The sequence below is a fragment of the Micropterus salmoides genome, unplaced genomic scaffold (genome assembly GCF_014851395.1).
Source record: "Micropterus salmoides isolate LMB-PRFRI ecotype aquatic unplaced genomic scaffold, ASM1485139v1 Ms_hic_scaffold_20, whole genome shotgun sequence".
Lineage (NCBI taxonomy): Eukaryota > Metazoa > Chordata > Actinopteri > Centrarchiformes > Centrarchidae > Micropterus > Micropterus salmoides.
Window position 1 is genome coordinate 10,999,798 of NW_024041151.1, and position 18,198 is coordinate 11,017,995.

Sequence of the window (18,198 nt, forward strand, 5' to 3'; positions counted from 1 at the left end):
TGACCTCATGCATCCATGGGGTTAAATCATAAATGCCTGCAGTATGAGCTCTCTGTTAGCAGCTATAGATGTCTGCTGGTCAGCTCCCTTCCCTTTATATGATGCAGTCCTTTCCAGAGGGTCTGTTTCTGTTTTACAGCTGAGAGAGTGGGACAACACAGAACTTCCTTATAAGTGTGTGAGTGTGTGGCTAAGTCTTGAGAGAAATCCATCTCTCTGGCCGTCAGCCAGCAGGAAACTTCTGTCTGTTCCAGCGAGAATGATGGCTAAATTCTAATCCACTTCAGCCAGTCATACTGTATACATTAGATGGCCCACATCAGATAAAACACTACATGACAGAGAAGCCACTTGCTCTGTTTGAAAGAGCAAAATGGGTGTGCGACAGGACCTTTAGTGGCACTTGAGTGTCCTGCAGACAATATGGATAGATGTCTAAAAATAAGTCACCCTCTTTCTTCGTTTCTTTTGAGCAAATCCCAGTAGCATTTGGTGTTTCAGAATGAGAAGTCAGCACTTCCTGTGGCCTCAAGGAGGTAAATCATTGGAAGTGATCCATTAAATCTATTTCATCCTTTGTTAAAACCAATGTTACAACTTTTTCCAGAAAAAGACCTCCTGCTGAGTGTCAAACCACTGCCGAAAAAAGCACATCCCTAAAACGTCCAAGGATTGATGAGCCTCCTTTGCCCTTTCTTGTGGTATTGACGTAATACCATACATCAGTATATTCCCATGGGAATAACACACACAGTTTAGTTTAAAATGACCATTTCTTAGGCACCCAGAAAAACATGTGTACACTCATATTTAAGCATTTCAAATGTTACTCTTTTGTCAAAATTCCAAAAAAAATCCCTCCACTCTGCCTTGCTCATTTTTCTTACCATTGTTCCCTTTTCTCCAGGTGGTCCGGGAAGGCCCATCTCCCCTCGATCCCCCTAAATACACATGAACACAACTTCAGTCTTCAAAGTCACCTTGTGAGAACATCTAACAATCCATTTACATGGAAAATTGTTATTGTACCTTCTCTCCTGCCAGTCCCGCCTCTCCCACAGGTCCGATGAAACCCACCAAGCCCTAAAATACAGAGACTCAATGTTGGACGGATGAATGGACATTTTGAAAAACGGAAGTGGCTATGTCAGGGTTTCTTACTCTTTCTCCCATGAGTCCAACTTTTCCTGTGACACCAGTCTCTCCCTGCAGAGAAACACATATTATTGGTCATTTGTTTAAAATAAATAAATCAATATTTTGTTTTGAGAAAAAGAGAAAAAAAAACTATTGACTTTATTCACCTTAACTCCCTCTGGCCCAACCTTCCCAGGAAATCCTTTTCTGCCCATTCTACCCTGAAAAAGGAATTAACATAGAATAATGAAGAGTGAATTATCCACACATACACCTGCTCGTTAATGCATCATTAACATTCATCACATATTCTTGATGAATAGAAAGGATCTGCTTCCTTTGAGTTTGACAACGACAGCTGTTGCTGCTCACTGTACATGCCGGCGAAATATGCAATGGCATGTGCAGGTAATGTTGACAGTACATTTTGGCAGGCTGTGGAAGTGTTCAATGACTATAATGTTCCTCTTGCACAGACAGTAAGTCCCGAGGTTAAGAGGAGGGCTAAGTGCTTTTCGTTTTACCAGCTATAACTCCAGGTCACAAATATCCAAGCCAAACTCCCAAAGACTGAGTGACTCAACAATTCCAAAGTTTCACTCCAGAAAGGCTGGCAGCTTTCATAAGACAGCACAGGCTAAAACTGTATTTCACTGAGAAAAACACAGTAAAAACAGATTCTTGCAGTAACTTGAGACTTAATATGAGCTTTCCAGGATTTGTGACTTCTTATCACCTGATATAGATTTATGTCTGTGACTGACCGCATTAACCAAAGAAAGAAAGAAATACTTAGAGAAAGAAGTGAAATTGCACTAAGAGAGGGATGAAGAGCAACTGAGAAGGTGTGGGAGATGGTAAAAAAGAAAAAGAGGCAGAGGTGGTCATTCTGAGCAGAGCAGTGAAGCTAAAAGACAGCTGGCTGAGGAGACGGAAGAGGTGGAGTAGTAGGAGGACCTGTGGCACCTGGCCAGAGATCAGTCACAGCTCCTGAAGGAGTAATACACCACTTCCCCTTAGATGGAGAAGGTAGAGAATGAGATGAGTGAGTGTGTGTGTGTGTGTGGGGGGGGGGGGGGGGGGGGGGGGGGCTAGAGTGAAAGAAAATACAGGGTGGTAGAGTAGGAATAAGTAAAAGATAAACTGATGAAGAAAAACTTGTAACATCTGGGATAATGAAAAAAACTGTTACAAGTTCCTGGTTGAAAGCATGTCTATAATTGTAATGATCATTTTTTGTCATTTAATGCAGCATGTGAGAAATAGTCAATAAGTCTTATGTTTCTGCAGTGGCCCATTTACATCTTCGAGCACTTTATAGCAGCTATAAATCTTGTCACCTATAAACATGGTGATGGCAGTTATCACCCCCTGGTGGCCACAAAAATAAATTGCATGCAGTCCGATGTGACAGGACTATCACCCAAAAACAAGACCTAACAACCTCCATAAAACTCCAGCCACACATATCTACATCTTTTCTTGAATGCAAACCATAGAATAAATCCATAATGATAATCAATCTCATACACTCAAATAAATGTCAGATTAACTCTCACTGTGGCACAACAAACTTTGAGATGCATAATTAAAATGCAAATAAGATTTAAATTATACTGTATACTGTATAGGTGGCTGAGTTCGACATGATTTAGTAAGGAATATATTTAAAATAATGGCTGGCATAAAGTGAGTGAGTTTGTTTTACTGCAAAGCATGCAAACAGATTTAGCTTCATACTACAGTTCCATCAGTCCCTTCCTCTCTCTCTGATATGTTTACTACAGACATACAAACGATATGTTAAACAAACATGCAAACTTACATGAGTGCACACAGACACACTCAGACTCTCTGTGATAACAGGGATCCCTCCCATCAGCTCTCTCTCCTTCCTTTTTCCCCAGCCAAACAACACCAGGTGTCTAATAACTCACCTCGAGTCCTGTTGTGCCCGGTGGTCCGATCGGGCCCTCATCTCCCTGGAAACAGATGATTTTGATCGTAGCATGAGTTATGTTTGGGGACATAAAGCTGCCCTCAGCAGAGAGAATACATGTGGCGTAAAACTTTTAATGTCTTTTGGCGCTTTGGGGTTGTTCTTATGTGAGTGGTGTCTTACCTCCAAGCCAGGCACCCCTCGTGGCCCTGGTAAACCTCTGGCCCCTATCTTTCCCTGAATGGGTGAAAAGCAGTCAAATTAATGCTGACATGTAAAGGTAAATGTAGCAAACACGTTTTATTAGCATATTTCAGACTGAAATATCTCAACATCTATTGGATGGATATCCATGAAATATTGTACAGACATTCAAAGTCCCCAGAGGATGAATCCTTCGGACTTCGGCTTTGACTTTTCCTTAAATGCCGCTAATGACATTCCCATCAGCCTCAGCTGTACTTTGCTTTTAGTGCTAATTAGCAAATGTTAGCATGCTAACACACCAATGGTAAACATGGTAAACATTATATATATGTATACACCTGCTAAATATCAGCATGTTAGCATTGTCAAGATGATGGTTTTACTCACCTTTGGTCCTTCAAGGCCGTTCTCTCCTGGTGGTCCCATGTCACCTGGGAAACCCTGTCATGATCAATGAAAAACATGCTTGCTATTGTCTGTCTGAAATACAGACTTACACATTAAATGCAGCAATGTAAATACAAACCTCAGGGCCTGGCGGTCCAGGTGCACCATCAGGGCCTCTCTCTCCTAGTTTGCCCTGTGCCAAAGACAAACAAGAACATGAGAAATGTCTTATATTTATTAGAAATAATTGGATATTTTGGGAAATACATTAATCACTTTCTTGCTGAGAGTCAGATGAGAAGACCATTACCCCTTGCAAATCTACCCATTCAATAGAAGACAGTTTATAGAACTTTAGAAGTGCTGAGATGCTGTTACCTTAAGACAGAGCCAGGCCAACAGTTTCCCCTTGTTTCCAGTCTCTATACTAAGCTAAGGTAATGGGCTGCTGGCTGTAGCCGTATGCTGAACAGAAAAGTATTGCAAATGTTGTCGATATTTTGATCTAATTCTTGGTCATTAAAGCCGGAGCTAACCTGTGGTCCTGGTTTCCCACGGATGCCTGGTAACCCTGGAGCCCCCTGGATGCCCTGTCCAATACAAACACAACACATTAAATACAAGACAGACAGTCAGACAGTATAAGCAAAAACAGAACCCTGATTTATTTTCTAGGGATGCAGATATTAGACATGCATGACTGCTCAGTATTTCTGTTATCTCTTGGGATCACTCTTTTCTATGATGCTAAAAGGGTTAGATTTTGCTTTACACACACAGACAAATGAGAAGGGTTTACATAAGAATTTCCATAAGCCAGACAGCACACATCTGGCTAAGTCATTTTGCAAGGGTATAGTTCTGCAACAAAGACTGTGAAACTCTGCGTGTGTGTGTTGGAGATAGTATGCAGTGCAGAAACTGATGAGGAGAGAGAATGGGGGGTTATAGGATGTGTGAACATTTTTAACATCTACATATGTGTTGCAATGGTGATCTACCTTGTCTCCTTTGTACCCAATCTCCCCTTGCTCTCCAGGAATCCCAACTTCACCCTGATGCAGGAAGGTGGAAGGTATGTTCAGAAAGAAAGAGAAATGAAGAACATTAGGGGGAATGGTAACTTTGTACTTCACCAATCACATCCAGCTTTTTCAACAGACAATACTAAAGACAGGTCTGTACATAATGATCATTCACACACAATGAACCTAGTCCATTGCATCCAAGTTCTTCATGTGCTGTCAATCTGTCTTATGAAATGCACTGATAGCAATTACACCAATCTGTACACCCTCGTTTTTAGAGAATAGTGTTCAACAGATTATTAATCACAGACAGTGAGTAGGCTCCTTACAAATTAAAATGTTTTATTCAACGCACATCACTAAGATCTGTCTGTTGTTTGCAAATCTGCATAAAGTAATTTCTGATTTTATCTCCTCCAGGCTTGATTATTTTAATGGACATTTTTTAAGAGGAGACACATCACCTGACACCTGACTACACTTGTTTGGTCCGCTCTTGGTGCGCACCCGAGTTCGATTGCTGCATTCACACCTACCCAAACAAACCGCACCAAGGGGGAAAACAAACTCTAGTGCTATTTAAGCAAACTAAATGAGGCAGGTGTGAAAGCACCTTTAGATGAGATTTGTAGGGAGCTGGAGTGAGCTTAGCTTGGTTTAAACACCGGAAACAGGGGGAAACACTTAGCTGTCTAAAAGTAAAAATAATCAGCCTACCAAAACGTCTAAAACTACACACTTTATATCTTGTTTGTTTAATTTGCACATAAACTGAAATGTGCTGGACTATTTCTTAGCCAGGTGCAGTGACTTGTTAGAGTTTTGTCATCACTGTGAGGTTGCAGAGACTCTGGGAAATCACTGCGCCCAGCCAAGAAATACTGTAGTCCCTACACATAAACCCCAGTAACTTTTTTTTTTAACAGACTAAACAAATAATCAGTGAGCTTTAGAAGTATAGATTGTGAACAGAGCCAGGCTAGCTGTTTCCCTGTTTACAGTGTTTCCAGTTGCTAAGCTAAACTAGCTAACTACTGGCTCCAGCTTAATATTGAACAATCAGATGTGAGAGGGGTATTGATCTTATCATCTCACTCTTAACAAAAATATAATAAATGTATTTCCCAAATGTCCATCTATTTATTTTACTTCATTCAACAGACTACTACTAGACTGGTACACTATTTACTGTCTAAAAATGAAAGTGGGGTAAGTGTAGATTCTTTTCACACATATCACACAATGGTTTTAATAGAAATAACAAAGGGAAGACCAATATTATTATTATTAAAATTAGAGAAACCTGTCAAATCTCATGCTTTATTTGAGTAAAAAATAATAATCAGAAGTTTGTGTCTGTGTGGTTGAAGTTGGGGCCTAATGAAATCATGCTCTATGTTTAAAGGTTGGACAGAGACGGCTACAGTAGGATGCAAAGTACATATCCATCACATGCTGCTCAAACACAGGCCAATAACAGGAATATTCAGATCACCTTATCACCTTTCAGTCCTGGTTCTCCTGGATTTCCGGGCACCCCCTGGAACAAGCACCAACAGTTGGGTTAGAAAGGGACCCACAAAAAGAAACCTCATTTCACCCTCAACTTACTAAACAGAACAGTGCACTGAGGAGGTCAATCACTAGCAAATTTTTCTCATAAACTTTTTCAGATGTCTCCAAACTCTTCTTATTGGCCATTCTATTGTATCATATAACACATAATATAATTAAAAGGCAGTTCAAACAAGACAATACAAGATTAGACTGTAATGGTAACAGTTTCCATATGTGTGTGTGTGTGCGTGTGTGTGTGTGTGTGAGAGATTACCTTCAGTCCATTAGGTCCTGGAAGGCCCATCTCTCCCAAAGGTCCCATATCACCCTGATGCCAGAAGAAGGGATAAATAAGAAACATATTCTTATTCAGTGATATCCTATGCATAAAGTACAGATAAACACATGGCTCAAAGCCCTGACTTTCATACAACAAACACACACAAGAGCACTTCAGTTCACTTTGGCATTAATTGTAAGAATAAGCTTCATTGTCTGGCTTCCAGACTATCCACGCAGCCATCACATTGCGCAACACAAAACAATGGATCATAATATACAACCACATTTGAGAGATAAGGGATAGGTCCTGCAGGCTGGCGCCAAGATTGTGTTTCATCGAAAGAAAGCCTGAATCAAATGATGTGAATGCAACAAACAAACACTTGAGGTAACATCTGTTCCATCACTGGAAAAGGAACCAGTACTGGGATTCACGCTCCGGGGCAGAAGAAAGACAGAGCAAGATTGCAGTCGTAATAGAAAGGAAACTGGATTTCATTTCATTCAGTAAGGACCAATTATGCAGAGTGATTAAAGACTTGATTACATTGGATTATCTGCTTTCTTGTCAGCATGTGAGAGGAAAGGAGACTATATTGTGGCCATGTTCATGAAATCGTTTGTACTATGTGTCCTCTCCACAGAGAAGCATCACAGGGTGCTAGTAGCTATCTTTTTTCATTCTCTGCTGCTCTGCATTTTCTGCTAGCAAAGCCCTACAGGGTGGCCTTGACTCATTGTATTAAATATTTGTCTCACTGCGTACTGTCCTGAAGTAGCTGCATGTGTGACAGAAGATGTTGTTGAATTACGCACTGCAGAAATGTCCCTCAACAACAAGTCACTCAATTTGGTATTGAGAGTTGAAAGGTTAATGGTTTCTTCTTCTTCAGCTGGGGAAATCTAATGCATTCAAATAAGTGAGAATAAAAGGTTTAATTCAGGATTTAACTGGAGAGATTTCCCTCAAAATAAACAACAGCATCTGTTCTATGGCTCCAGAGTAGCAGACCTCTAGAGGGCCCACTGACACTTAACTGTCCCTCTAAATCACATATTTCCTGCATATACCTGTAGAAATGTATTAAGAAATACAATATATTATACAATATAATGTTTGTAATTAGATTTTTTGGTTTATTATTAAAGCTTTCCACAGCCCAGGTTCAATTCCTGGCAAGTACAACAACCCTTTCAATATCCATCATATCAAAACACTGCCACCCCAGTTGCAGAACTCCCAAAGGGTGGAGAGAAACAAAGGAATATAAAAAAAGTGGTACTGCTAGTCAGAAAGCCTTTCCACTTCTTTTTGATACGTCTCTATGTCAGCACTTTCCCTTCTTCAAAAGTGACCTGTCTTCACCCTAAGCTTAAGCCTGCAGTCCCAAGAGAAGGGTGTTTGTATATTTATACTTCTGAAGTGCAGCTCTGTGCTACTCGTGTGCAGTATACAGTATACTGTCAGGTCAAATGGATGCAGAGGACACGGAACTTAGAGCAGGGCTGTAATCAGAGAGTCCTCCAATTACAGGCCTACTACCACCACCGGTGGCCTAGAATAGACCGGGAGGAGCGGCAGCAATGGGTGAAGACGGGATATGACAAGAGAAACTAGGGAGACATTATAATCAGACACAATTATGTGGCTGTCGGGCTGGGCAGGCATGGAGGGCAAGGTGATGGGTGGGCGAGGAAGAGGTTCCTCTTCCAAAATAGTTAATAAGAGAGAAATTCAAGAGGAAAACAAAAGGCTTTCTTATGGTCTCTTTGATTGATCAAACAGTGGATCACTGTCAAGTTTGTCATGAAAGAAAGTGGGAGTGACAAACTGCATTATTCAGGCTTTAGAGTCATTGTGAAAAATAACTTCCATCTTGGATTCCACAAATCATTCAGATCGACTATTTTAATTATGTTTACAGTGATAAAGACGCTGCAGAGAAGGGTTAATTTCCCGCAAAAGTGTCTGGCAGTGTAAATGATGATGAGAGCTAATTTAGAGTATTTTTCTTAATTAAGCAGGCATATTCTGTTTCATTTCCAATACAAGTACAGCTATGTATTTATGGGACAAGTGCCTGGGAAAATAGAATGTTTAAACTGAGGAGATCACACAGAAACACACGCAAACTACTACTCACAATAAGTCCAAGAACTCCGTTTGGACCAGGGGCTCCCATCTCACCCTAGTCAGAGAGGAGGAGAGAGAGTAAGTGAGATGAAGGGAGAGGGAGAAGGAGCAAGTTTCTGGGGTTATTGGCTCTTTTTTAAACAAACATGCTCCAGAAGAGTGGCTCAGTGTTCATCACAGCTTATGAGAGGGGACTGTGTGCATGTATATGTGTGTGTGTGTGTATGTGTGTGTGTGTGTGTGTGTGTGTGTGTGTGTCTGTCTGTCTGTCTGTCTGACGTAAAGGTGGAGGGGAATGTGAGCCCATCGTCCCACTGTGGCTTTTTCAAATCCACAGGTTCAAAAATGAAAGAGATAGATTTTTGTATAGACATTCATGGTCCTCAGAGGATGAATTGTAATGACTTTTGTACTCCCCTGACTTTTCCTTTAGCACCACCGTGAGGTCAAGGTTTTCACTTATCCTGTGAAATATCTCTACAGCTACCAGATGAATTGTACAAACATTCATGGTTTCAAGATGATGTATCCTAGTTACTCCTGATTTGTCCTCTAGGTCCACTAGCTTTCCCATCAGCCTCAGCTGTACTTTGTCGTTGGTGCTAACTACCAAATATTACCATGTTAACACGATAACATAAGAAAGTGAACATGGAAAAAAATTGTGCTAAACATCAGCATGTTAGCATTGTGTCATTGTGAGTATGCTAGCATTATGAAGCTCACATTTAGCTCACAGCACCGATGTGACTAGGTACAGCCTCACAGAGCTACTCGCACGAGTCTTGTTTGTTAAGCCTTCAAGAGAAAGCGGGCATTTCCTGGTTTTTCTACTTTTTTATTTCCTAATAAAATTAAGATACATAATACCTCTTCCCTCTCAGACCCTTAGGTGTGTTGCAGGAAAAGTAAAAAGCAGAGGTAAAATGTAGAGACAACAAAGACGGGCTCATGTGGGGCAGAAATATGTAAAGTCTGTCACCTCAGACTCCTTAAAGCCATTGTACAGATTATTCAAAATATATGTAACAAAAAGAAATATAACATCTGATGAATTTGATGCATAATTCACCCTCTGGGAGATGAGGCTCACTCTCAGGACCCTGAGCTGTAAAGCTGAACCTTTGGAAAAGTCAGGGATGTGTGAGCAAAGTGTTTCTTTAAACTTGAATGCGCTTTATGTTTATTATGTATTTTAGAGTTTGTTAAAGAGCGACTTGCTGATGTGTTTATGTTTTTATTTTAGAGCTTTCCACTGACTGATGAAGTGCTACATTTGTCAGAATGACAGCAGTATCCAGAAATAGTGAAAATGCTAAGATCAAATAATGTGATTCCTTCCATATGGACACATAGACACGTGACAGACTGGCAAACAGTCTCTGCTGACCTATCGTTACTTAATTGGGAACAATTACTCAAAACGACATTCTATTACGTCATTTACTATTCTTGGATATCACCTCCTAATAATACTGTATGTGTGTTGATGGCCAGTTTACATTAGTGAATGGAAAAGGTTGAATTTGAAAGCCAGGTCACCCCTACGCCCCAATACTGCAGGTTTTTGAAAATGAGTGCCAAGATAAATTATCTACAACAGAGGGAGGAATGGGATGAAATTAATACAGCAGTAAAGCTTGTCTGGAGCAAAAAACTAACTTCAATTAAAACAGAGGCAAACTGCTGGACTGCCAGATGATTTACCCACCAGTGCTGCCAAAATATCAGGACTAAAACACCAGAGGGTGGGTGTGTGCGTGAAACCACTGCTCTCAGTTTGTGTGTGTGAGTGTGTGTGTGTGTGTGTGAGAGTGTGTGTGAGCACATGGATTGGTTAAATATTTAGGTGTGTGGCTGTTTGTGTGTAACATACTGGCTCTCCGTCTGGTCCAGGTGGTCCCCTCTCCCCAAAGTCCCCAGGAAACCCCTGAAGACAGAGAGAGTAGATTTTATGCTCCGCTGCACACAAACAGTGACAATCATACTCCGACATACAATAAATTTAAAGTCCCGCGGCTTTATATAAGCGCTGTCTGCTTTATTAAACCTGTAATAACAATTTTATTGGACATTTTGGGACAGTGGAAACAAAATATATCATCACCTTCTGAGTTGAAATAGTTAACTTGTTAGCAAACAGTTGCTTATTTACACATCCAGCAGGTAGGGAGCAACATTAGTATTTATTTTGAGTCATGTTTAGGGTCACCTGATGAATTTAAGTCAAATATTAATTCTCCTTTTCAGCTCAGCTTGGTCTCTACCAATTCCTGAGGTACATATCTATCTCTTTAGCTGCTAAAGGCTCCACTATGTTCACCATCTAGTTACTAACATTGTCTGTCTGCTTTTATGTGTTGGGCAGTTGTTTTTTTAAGTGCTTTTTTGATTAAAACAGCTGCCTACTGCGTCTAAAAACACTGTGAGTGAAACAAAACATTAAAGTTATGGACCGGAAAACCAAAAACAATAAGCTTAAAGATGCTACAAAGCTCCATGGTGCTGAGGGGAACTGCAGAGTTGATAATTCTTAGTGGATTTACCACCACGAACGAGTCCAATAAAGTAGTAATTTGATTTATTCTTAATTATATTATGTTCTGATGATAGCCACTAGTAAACATAGTTAAATGCAATGCTAATTGCATTTATTATGTAAAAACTATTTTACTAAGTCACACATAACGTTATACATAAAGTAATCTGAAATATGTACAAAATACCAGAGCATAATGGCCCCATTATACACATTAAATCTATCAGCTGTAGGGTGTGGGTAGCCAACTGTTCTACTTAGGCTGAGTACACTTACTAAAGGCAACAAGAGAGACCAACAGCCAAGTAATTACTATGTCCATTTAGCACTAAACGGGATGCTAATCTGAGCTATGCTAACAGTATAGTGCTCCAAAGAGAAACCACATCTGTAGAAAGCACGTGCGCCAATGTATCTTAAACCTGAAAAACCCTCATAATGTCTCATACAGTTCTACTACTGTGGCCTCCACACATTGTTTCACAATGCCCAGAAAATGGCAGTTATTTTTGTAATAGTAGAGATGTTTTAGATTTAGAGTGTGAATATTTTTTCAATCTCTTGCCCTAGAAATGGCATCTGCTGACTAAATGTAACTCTTTGTTACTGATGGTATGTAAATGTTCACCTACCCTTCAATCTACACACTCATCCCATCAGGTTAATGACGCGATCATAACTACACTAAATGCTGTAATTGTACAGTGTAAGAAAAAGCTCTTTTCTGTTCCTACTAAACTACTAGAGGACATTTGAATCACCCCAAAAGACTGCATGGGACTGCTTTATGGTACTACGAAATTGTGTGCACAGGGGGAAGCACAAGTGCAACAGAAATCTATTAAGCACAACAGTGACCCACAGGATGAATCACACAGCTGTCACTGCTGACATACAAACTAAGGACAAATGTGGGAAATGCAGCTTTGCCAAGAGCAGCAATTAAAAAAGTGTTTTGAGTGGAGTCATATGAGCCTTTGTTGTATCTCTGCTTTTACATGATGTAAGAGAACCCTGTTCTTCAGCTTCAAGATAAAATAGTAACACACAGTAGCAGCTCTCACTGTCAGATACTAAGTTGATTTGAAAGAACTGCAACTGATGAGCCTGAAAAAGACAACAACAAAACCAAACCCTAAACAGTTACATGCAAAAAAAGGTAAGTTGATATGCAGAACTGTTGGCGGTGCACTTTGGAAACTTCTTAATCTTTCCACTATTTTAGATCTATCCCTCATCAGTCTTTGGTAGATGGCAAACTGTGTTTCCTCGACAGAGCACAAGAGCTATGGTTAAGGCCAATAAAATATCTGGCTCCGGTTCAGGTGCTTCTTCTGTTCTTTTTCCTTTGCCAGGGAGGAGAGGGATCATCTCTCAGGGATCATCTGGTAAGTGTCCAAAGCCTTCCATGCAGGAGCACTGAAGTCAGATGACAATGATATGTGTGTTTTCCAGTTACATTTACAGGTCTGTAGCAGTTAAAATTACCATTTAAAGAATATGAAATGATCAAAATGACAGGACTCCTCTGCTGCTCTCTTCTCAGGACAATGCTCTTTAGTATGAAAACGCATAAACAATGTTATGGATTGTGATACATTGTAATTTTTGTCTTTTCGGCCTTGAAAAGCAGTGCTGCTGCTGTCATAAAATCATCCAGGACATACGTGGGGCAGGAAAGAAGCTTCCATATGAATACATTTAGTTTTGCATCAATGGTGCCAAAACTGTATAATTGCCATAACAAGGTTTTTGCTGCAGTGTTTTAAAAACTGAATCAGCACACGACGCAAGGTGAATCTGCACCCACAGCTACTTCTTAAACATTGTCCAATTACAGAATAAGCTGGAGTTCTTAAAACCTCACACTAAGCGGACACTGGCTTGTATGTGTTCAGAAGTTTTGGTCTATAAATGCCTTATTTACTGAAAAACCAATAAGCAACAGCTGCAGAATGATCTCAGCAGTGAGTGTCAGGGTTACACACTCTTTCTGAAACACTCTGTCAAGCTGACTTTGAACACTATCTTACACACACAACAAAACCAACGGCTTTCTCCAAATGGCTTGGCTCCAAGCTGGGGGCGGAGGGTCGGGGGGACCAAAAGCCCTTTATTGCAACAAAAGCCTTTTTCTTGTAGCATCCAAGACCCCGACATACGGCTGGTGGGACTCCACAGTACTCAGGCTCAGTTAACCCTTACAACAGCCATGGAAATACTGAGCTGACTCATACAATGACGTAAATGCAAACCTTGTAAATTTTCACATGTGTAGGTGTTGGAGTCTTTGCACCAAAAGCCCTCTATATAACCCAAATAAAAGAATGCATTATAAAACATCATTGTAATGCTAATTCAAATCACTACTGATTTGAATGTTCTTTGATATCTGTTGCCATCTCCCAAACTCTTATCATTCAAAAATAATTAATAACAGATTATACATTCACAGTCTACTGACAATTCATCACACTTTGGAAAGATTATCTGTAAAGTATGTTGAGACAAAACTTTACCGGCCTACCCATCTTGCCCCTCTTCCCTGGTTCGCCGGGAATGCCCTGAAATCGAAGTAAGAGAGAACAGAGAGGTGGAATAGAAAACAAAGCAGAAGGGGCAAAGGAAATGGTTCAAGGAAAGAGACAGAAAAACAAAGAAAGAGACCATATCAAAACCAAAGACTCTTGAGTCTTAAAAGTCCAAAACACATAATTAAAAAGCCAAAACTGTGAGCTTCTCTCAGCTCCTTATTCAACAGATGTGTGGAACAGCTGACTGCAGCCTATCCAGCATTTCCCCAGCCTATTATGAGGGATTTAGGCCTCCATGTCATACATATATATGTTAAATAAACACTGGTTTCTTTTGAAAGAAGACAGTCAGACACTGTCTGTTATGTGTAGCTAAGGTGTAAGCCATCTTGCTGGCTGGCTGCAGAGTTCCTGATTACAGCCTGCGCTGACGCAAGCCCCTGGAGTATGTCATAAGTGGGCTAATCGCTTCATGTTTTTGAGGCGGTACAGAAGGAGGAGGCCTTGATCAGTTCAGGCAGTTCAAAGGCTCTAAGAGGGAGCTTTTATCATATGAGTCATCAACACTCCCACACAGCCTTATGCAGCAGCATCTCGGACAGCTGGGGACTGTTTCCCGCATTGTAACAACAACAAAACAGCTGAATGAAATAGCAGTAGATGCACTATTGTCATCTCATAGGGCCTTTCGCTGGTTTCTGTTAGTACTGTACATTTCTGCAATTTTTGACTATATATGATAAATAAACATTTGACAAAAACTCACTCTTTCACCATCAGGCCCAGGAAGGCCAAAAAGCCCCGGGATTCCAATGAAACCCTGCAGAAGAGGAGAAGAAAGGAGAGGAGAAGGGACAAGGGGAAGAAGAGGAGAAAAGAGGAATATGGGGTGTGAGTATTTGCATGGCGTAAAAGCAGCAGGAAGAACAGTAACTCCCATTGGCTCTAGGGCTGGGTTTCAGGGGCCGATGGTCCAGCATGGATAGGGTGGGATTCCATGAAGAACCAAGCCATGAGGCAAGTGTATATGCCCATGGACTGCATGGTGCTGGCTTCCACGATGTAGTCCAAGGGCACATACCCTCACGCCAGGGATCTCTGTAGATAGCCAGGACATCAGACTGAGCTGTCGGTACAGGGGGAGACACACACAGAGGAAAACAAGCACAAACACTACAACAGTTGAACACTGGAGGAACAGTGGGATGTTAGTTTCAGGCGAGCACGAGTTGAGTGTGCACAATATGGAATATGCTGCAAAAGAGCGTGCAGAATATTTGGAAAGGTGGCTCAGTGAAAGAGAGAGAGGACTAGAATGGCTCCTTAAGACAGCAGGGCCTCATACGGAGCTTAAACAGGAAATTCCAGCCAGTGGGGGCAGGGGAGGCTTTGGAGCAGCCAAGGGGAGCTGATAAAGAACCTTTATTGGAACGTAACATAAAAATCACTGTTTGTGTCTATGAGTGTGTGTTTCTTTGTTTGTGTACCTAAAGGGTTTGTGTTTGTACACAGAGGCTTATCAACAGCCAGTCTTTCAGTAGGTGTCTGTATACTGTAATAAAATGTTTATATTACAAGTAAAGGCTACTAAGCTACTAAGTAAAGAATACTATTAATAGCGGGACACACTGGTCGAGTGAGTGTGAATGGATGTGTTTATGTGTGTAGAGGTGGATGCTGGTGCACACATGCTTTCATGCCTGCACTTGGATGTTGCTACATCCAGATGCACACGCATGTTCTAGTGTAAAAACAGGTTTCCATCACAACATACCACTAGTTTTGCAACCTTTAATTAAACAATTTTCTGCATGTTAACTGAGATTTACAGGCTCTGATAAGTATTGCATAATAACAAGTGTCAGAAACCTGTCAGGCTGAACGCTCTACCTATGAACATACTCACCGCTCCTGACAAAGCACCAATCTTAGTAATTTAGACTGATAAAATCAAACAAGAGCAGCGCCTTTGAAGGGAAGAGGCTGAATTAACTTACCCGAACACCTTTAGGCCCCACTGGTCCTATAGGCCCTGGTAAACCCTGAAAAACAAAGGGAGGAGCTTTATTTAAGTGGTTCCACAGTTTATACAGGAAATAATGTTTGTGAATGTGTGTCGTTGTGCATCATGATGGCATTAAAATGTGACAGGACAAAGACTGCAACTTACATTAAAATAAGAATATATCAACATGACTTGCAAACACATTTAAAATGCCACTAGATTGTTTTGTTAGATTGTTAGATTGCTTAATTTTATTCATAAATTACATAAACTGTACAGGTACTCCTGTACAATATAATACATTACAATATTGTAACTGTGCAATAAATTTATCAATACAGCTTTATGGCAATTTATGAGGCTGTAGCTTGTGATGTTGTTCTCTTGGACCACTATTTTTTCAATAGTACAACTCCTCAAGTTTTTTATGCAAATATTTCCCCCTAAGTCAGCTGTTCAACACATAATTCCACTTGGCCCTCTGCCTTTACTATGGCCCTGACTACAACTGTACCAGTCACAGCAGAGGATTTACTGCACCTGCCTGCCAGGATAACCTTTGGCACCTGGGCTTCCGACTGGACCTTGCTCTCCCTGCAAGTAAGAAAAAGAGAGAGAGAAAGGGAGAGAGAGGATAGAGATGGAGAGTGAGATGGCAAGGATGAGAAATGGGGGTGGTGATCAAATCAAATTACAGAAACACAAACACACAGGCAGGCCATTCTGCACATTTTCAGAGTGGACGGTTTACAGTTTAAACAGACAAATACTGTATGATGTAGAGATAAATGTGTTTGCTTTACATAAAAGTGGACTTTTGTGTTGAGAACACAAGTACAGTCATCTGCGGCATTGTCAGCTTTCATATGAATATTATTTATTGGAATGGTGTCTTCTTTGCTTTGATAGCTCAGTATTAGGGATGAGCGATGTAGAGAAATACTGTATACTGTGGGACAATATACATTTGTTAGCCATCGTTCTACTGGTACTTACTGTGTACGCTCACAATACTTTGAATGTAATCTAATTTAAAATAAATTATTCTTACTATTAATGATACATTTCTGTGTAAAGTAAGTTATTTTACTGCTGTAGTTGCCAATGTGGAGTTTTCTCAAGTATTTTTGTATTCTGTATTTTAATTTACCATTAGATAATATTTTATAAGATGATCATAGTTTTCGGATTTAAAATCTTAATTTGCAAAGTAACAAATAACAAGTGAACTGTAGTGGAGTAGAAGTATAATGTGGCATAAAATGGAATTTAAGTACTTCGAATTGGTACTTAAGTACGGTACTTGAGTAAATATACTTTAGTATATAGTGTTCCACCACTGTATATCGCCCATTCTTAGCAAATGTATCTGTTGGATACCAGGACACAAAAGTACTGCTTTTTTTCCAACGTGATTTTCAAATCTGGTCTGTGCATAGACCATAGAAGCTAATTAGGAGTTTGGTTTATGTCTGTGTGTGTGTTAAGAATTAGGTTGTTTCCAGCACAAGTGTTCATGTATAACTTCCTTTGACATGCTCCGGACGTACAGCAATGTGCACTGCTTGCCATTACCTCTTCTGAATAAATATAGCGCATAACGAAACCAGTTAAAACCAGACAAGAATTTGGCAGACTGAGGTTTGGATGTTTAACTAGCCAGCAGTGAGGAGGGGCTCTTAGCGCATCTCATGGTGGATTACAGTAACAGAGTCATCGACACTTCATGCACACCAGCTGGCCTTTGCTCTCAATAGCTGGAGAGTCCACTATGCCAAACAGTTGTGCTTATTACTCTGTCGCTGGTGTTAGGATGATTCAGACTCACGGCTAGAGCCGTGATCATCATCAGCAGCAGCTCTGTGGGAAAGAGGGGGGTGTTCGAGGATGGACAGAGTGGAAGGACATGATGGTGAGAGAGAAAAAGTACTCCTCCATGATGAGTAGTGCGGGAAATCCCTGCGCTGTTGACATCATCCTGAGAACGGGGACTTACCTAAAACTGTGTGACAATGACGAGAATGTTCCACTCTGTTTTCCATGACTAAGGCCTTTCCTTAATACAGTAGTTGTAGTAAGACCAAGCCTGACTGAAAATAGCTCTGGACACGAGGCTGGATGCTCCATACTTAAAATAGTCCTTTTGGGCTGGATTAAACCAGAGTCATGTCTCCTCCCACTTGTGTCAGCGAATAAAAGGGTCCATTGAATGGATTTCCTCAGTTTAAAGAAAGTGGGAGATATAGAGGAGGAAGAGACTGTGACTTGAGATTAAGACAGCATTAAGGTAAATTGCTGTAGGAGTGAGACCTAACGTTAAATGACAAGTGGCAGGGAAAGAAAGTCAGACAAAGGAAAACTTTCTCCAAAGCTGCAGTGTAATAGCCGTGAGTCTGTCACTGTTGGCCCAGTTGGCTTGTTCCTGTTCCTCTTCTCTCTATTTTCTCTC

General features: G+C 40.6%; 1 protein-coding gene across 1 annotated transcript in view; it reads right to left on the reverse strand.

Moving 5' to 3' along the window:
• The window catches only part of LOC119914724 (collagen alpha-1(XXVII) chain B-like), a 67,803-nt gene that overhangs the window by 18,315 nt on the left and 31,290 nt on the right, over window positions 1–18,198 (reverse strand). The window contains exons 10-27 of the mRNA XM_038734203.1: window positions 16,290–16,343; window positions 15,742–15,786; window positions 14,511–14,564; window positions 13,730–13,774; window positions 10,548–10,601; window positions 8,682–8,726; window positions 6,530–6,583; window positions 6,194–6,238; window positions 4,672–4,725; window positions 4,207–4,260; window positions 3,810–3,863; window positions 3,671–3,724; window positions 3,260–3,313; window positions 3,075–3,119; window positions 1,305–1,358; window positions 1,162–1,206; window positions 1,030–1,083; window positions 888–941 (exon numbers count right to left, since the gene is read on the reverse strand). Of these exons, the coding sequence (XP_038590131.1) occupies window positions 888–941; window positions 1,030–1,083; window positions 1,162–1,206; window positions 1,305–1,358; window positions 3,075–3,119; window positions 3,260–3,313; window positions 3,671–3,724; window positions 3,810–3,863; window positions 4,207–4,260; window positions 4,672–4,725; window positions 6,194–6,238; window positions 6,530–6,583; window positions 8,682–8,726; window positions 10,548–10,601; window positions 13,730–13,774; window positions 14,511–14,564; window positions 15,742–15,786; window positions 16,290–16,343 (918 nt within the window). The remainder of the gene's footprint in view (window positions 1–887; window positions 942–1,029; window positions 1,084–1,161; window positions 1,207–1,304; window positions 1,359–3,074; window positions 3,120–3,259; window positions 3,314–3,670; window positions 3,725–3,809; window positions 3,864–4,206; window positions 4,261–4,671; window positions 4,726–6,193; window positions 6,239–6,529; window positions 6,584–8,681; window positions 8,727–10,547; window positions 10,602–13,729; window positions 13,775–14,510; window positions 14,565–15,741; window positions 15,787–16,289; window positions 16,344–18,198) is intronic.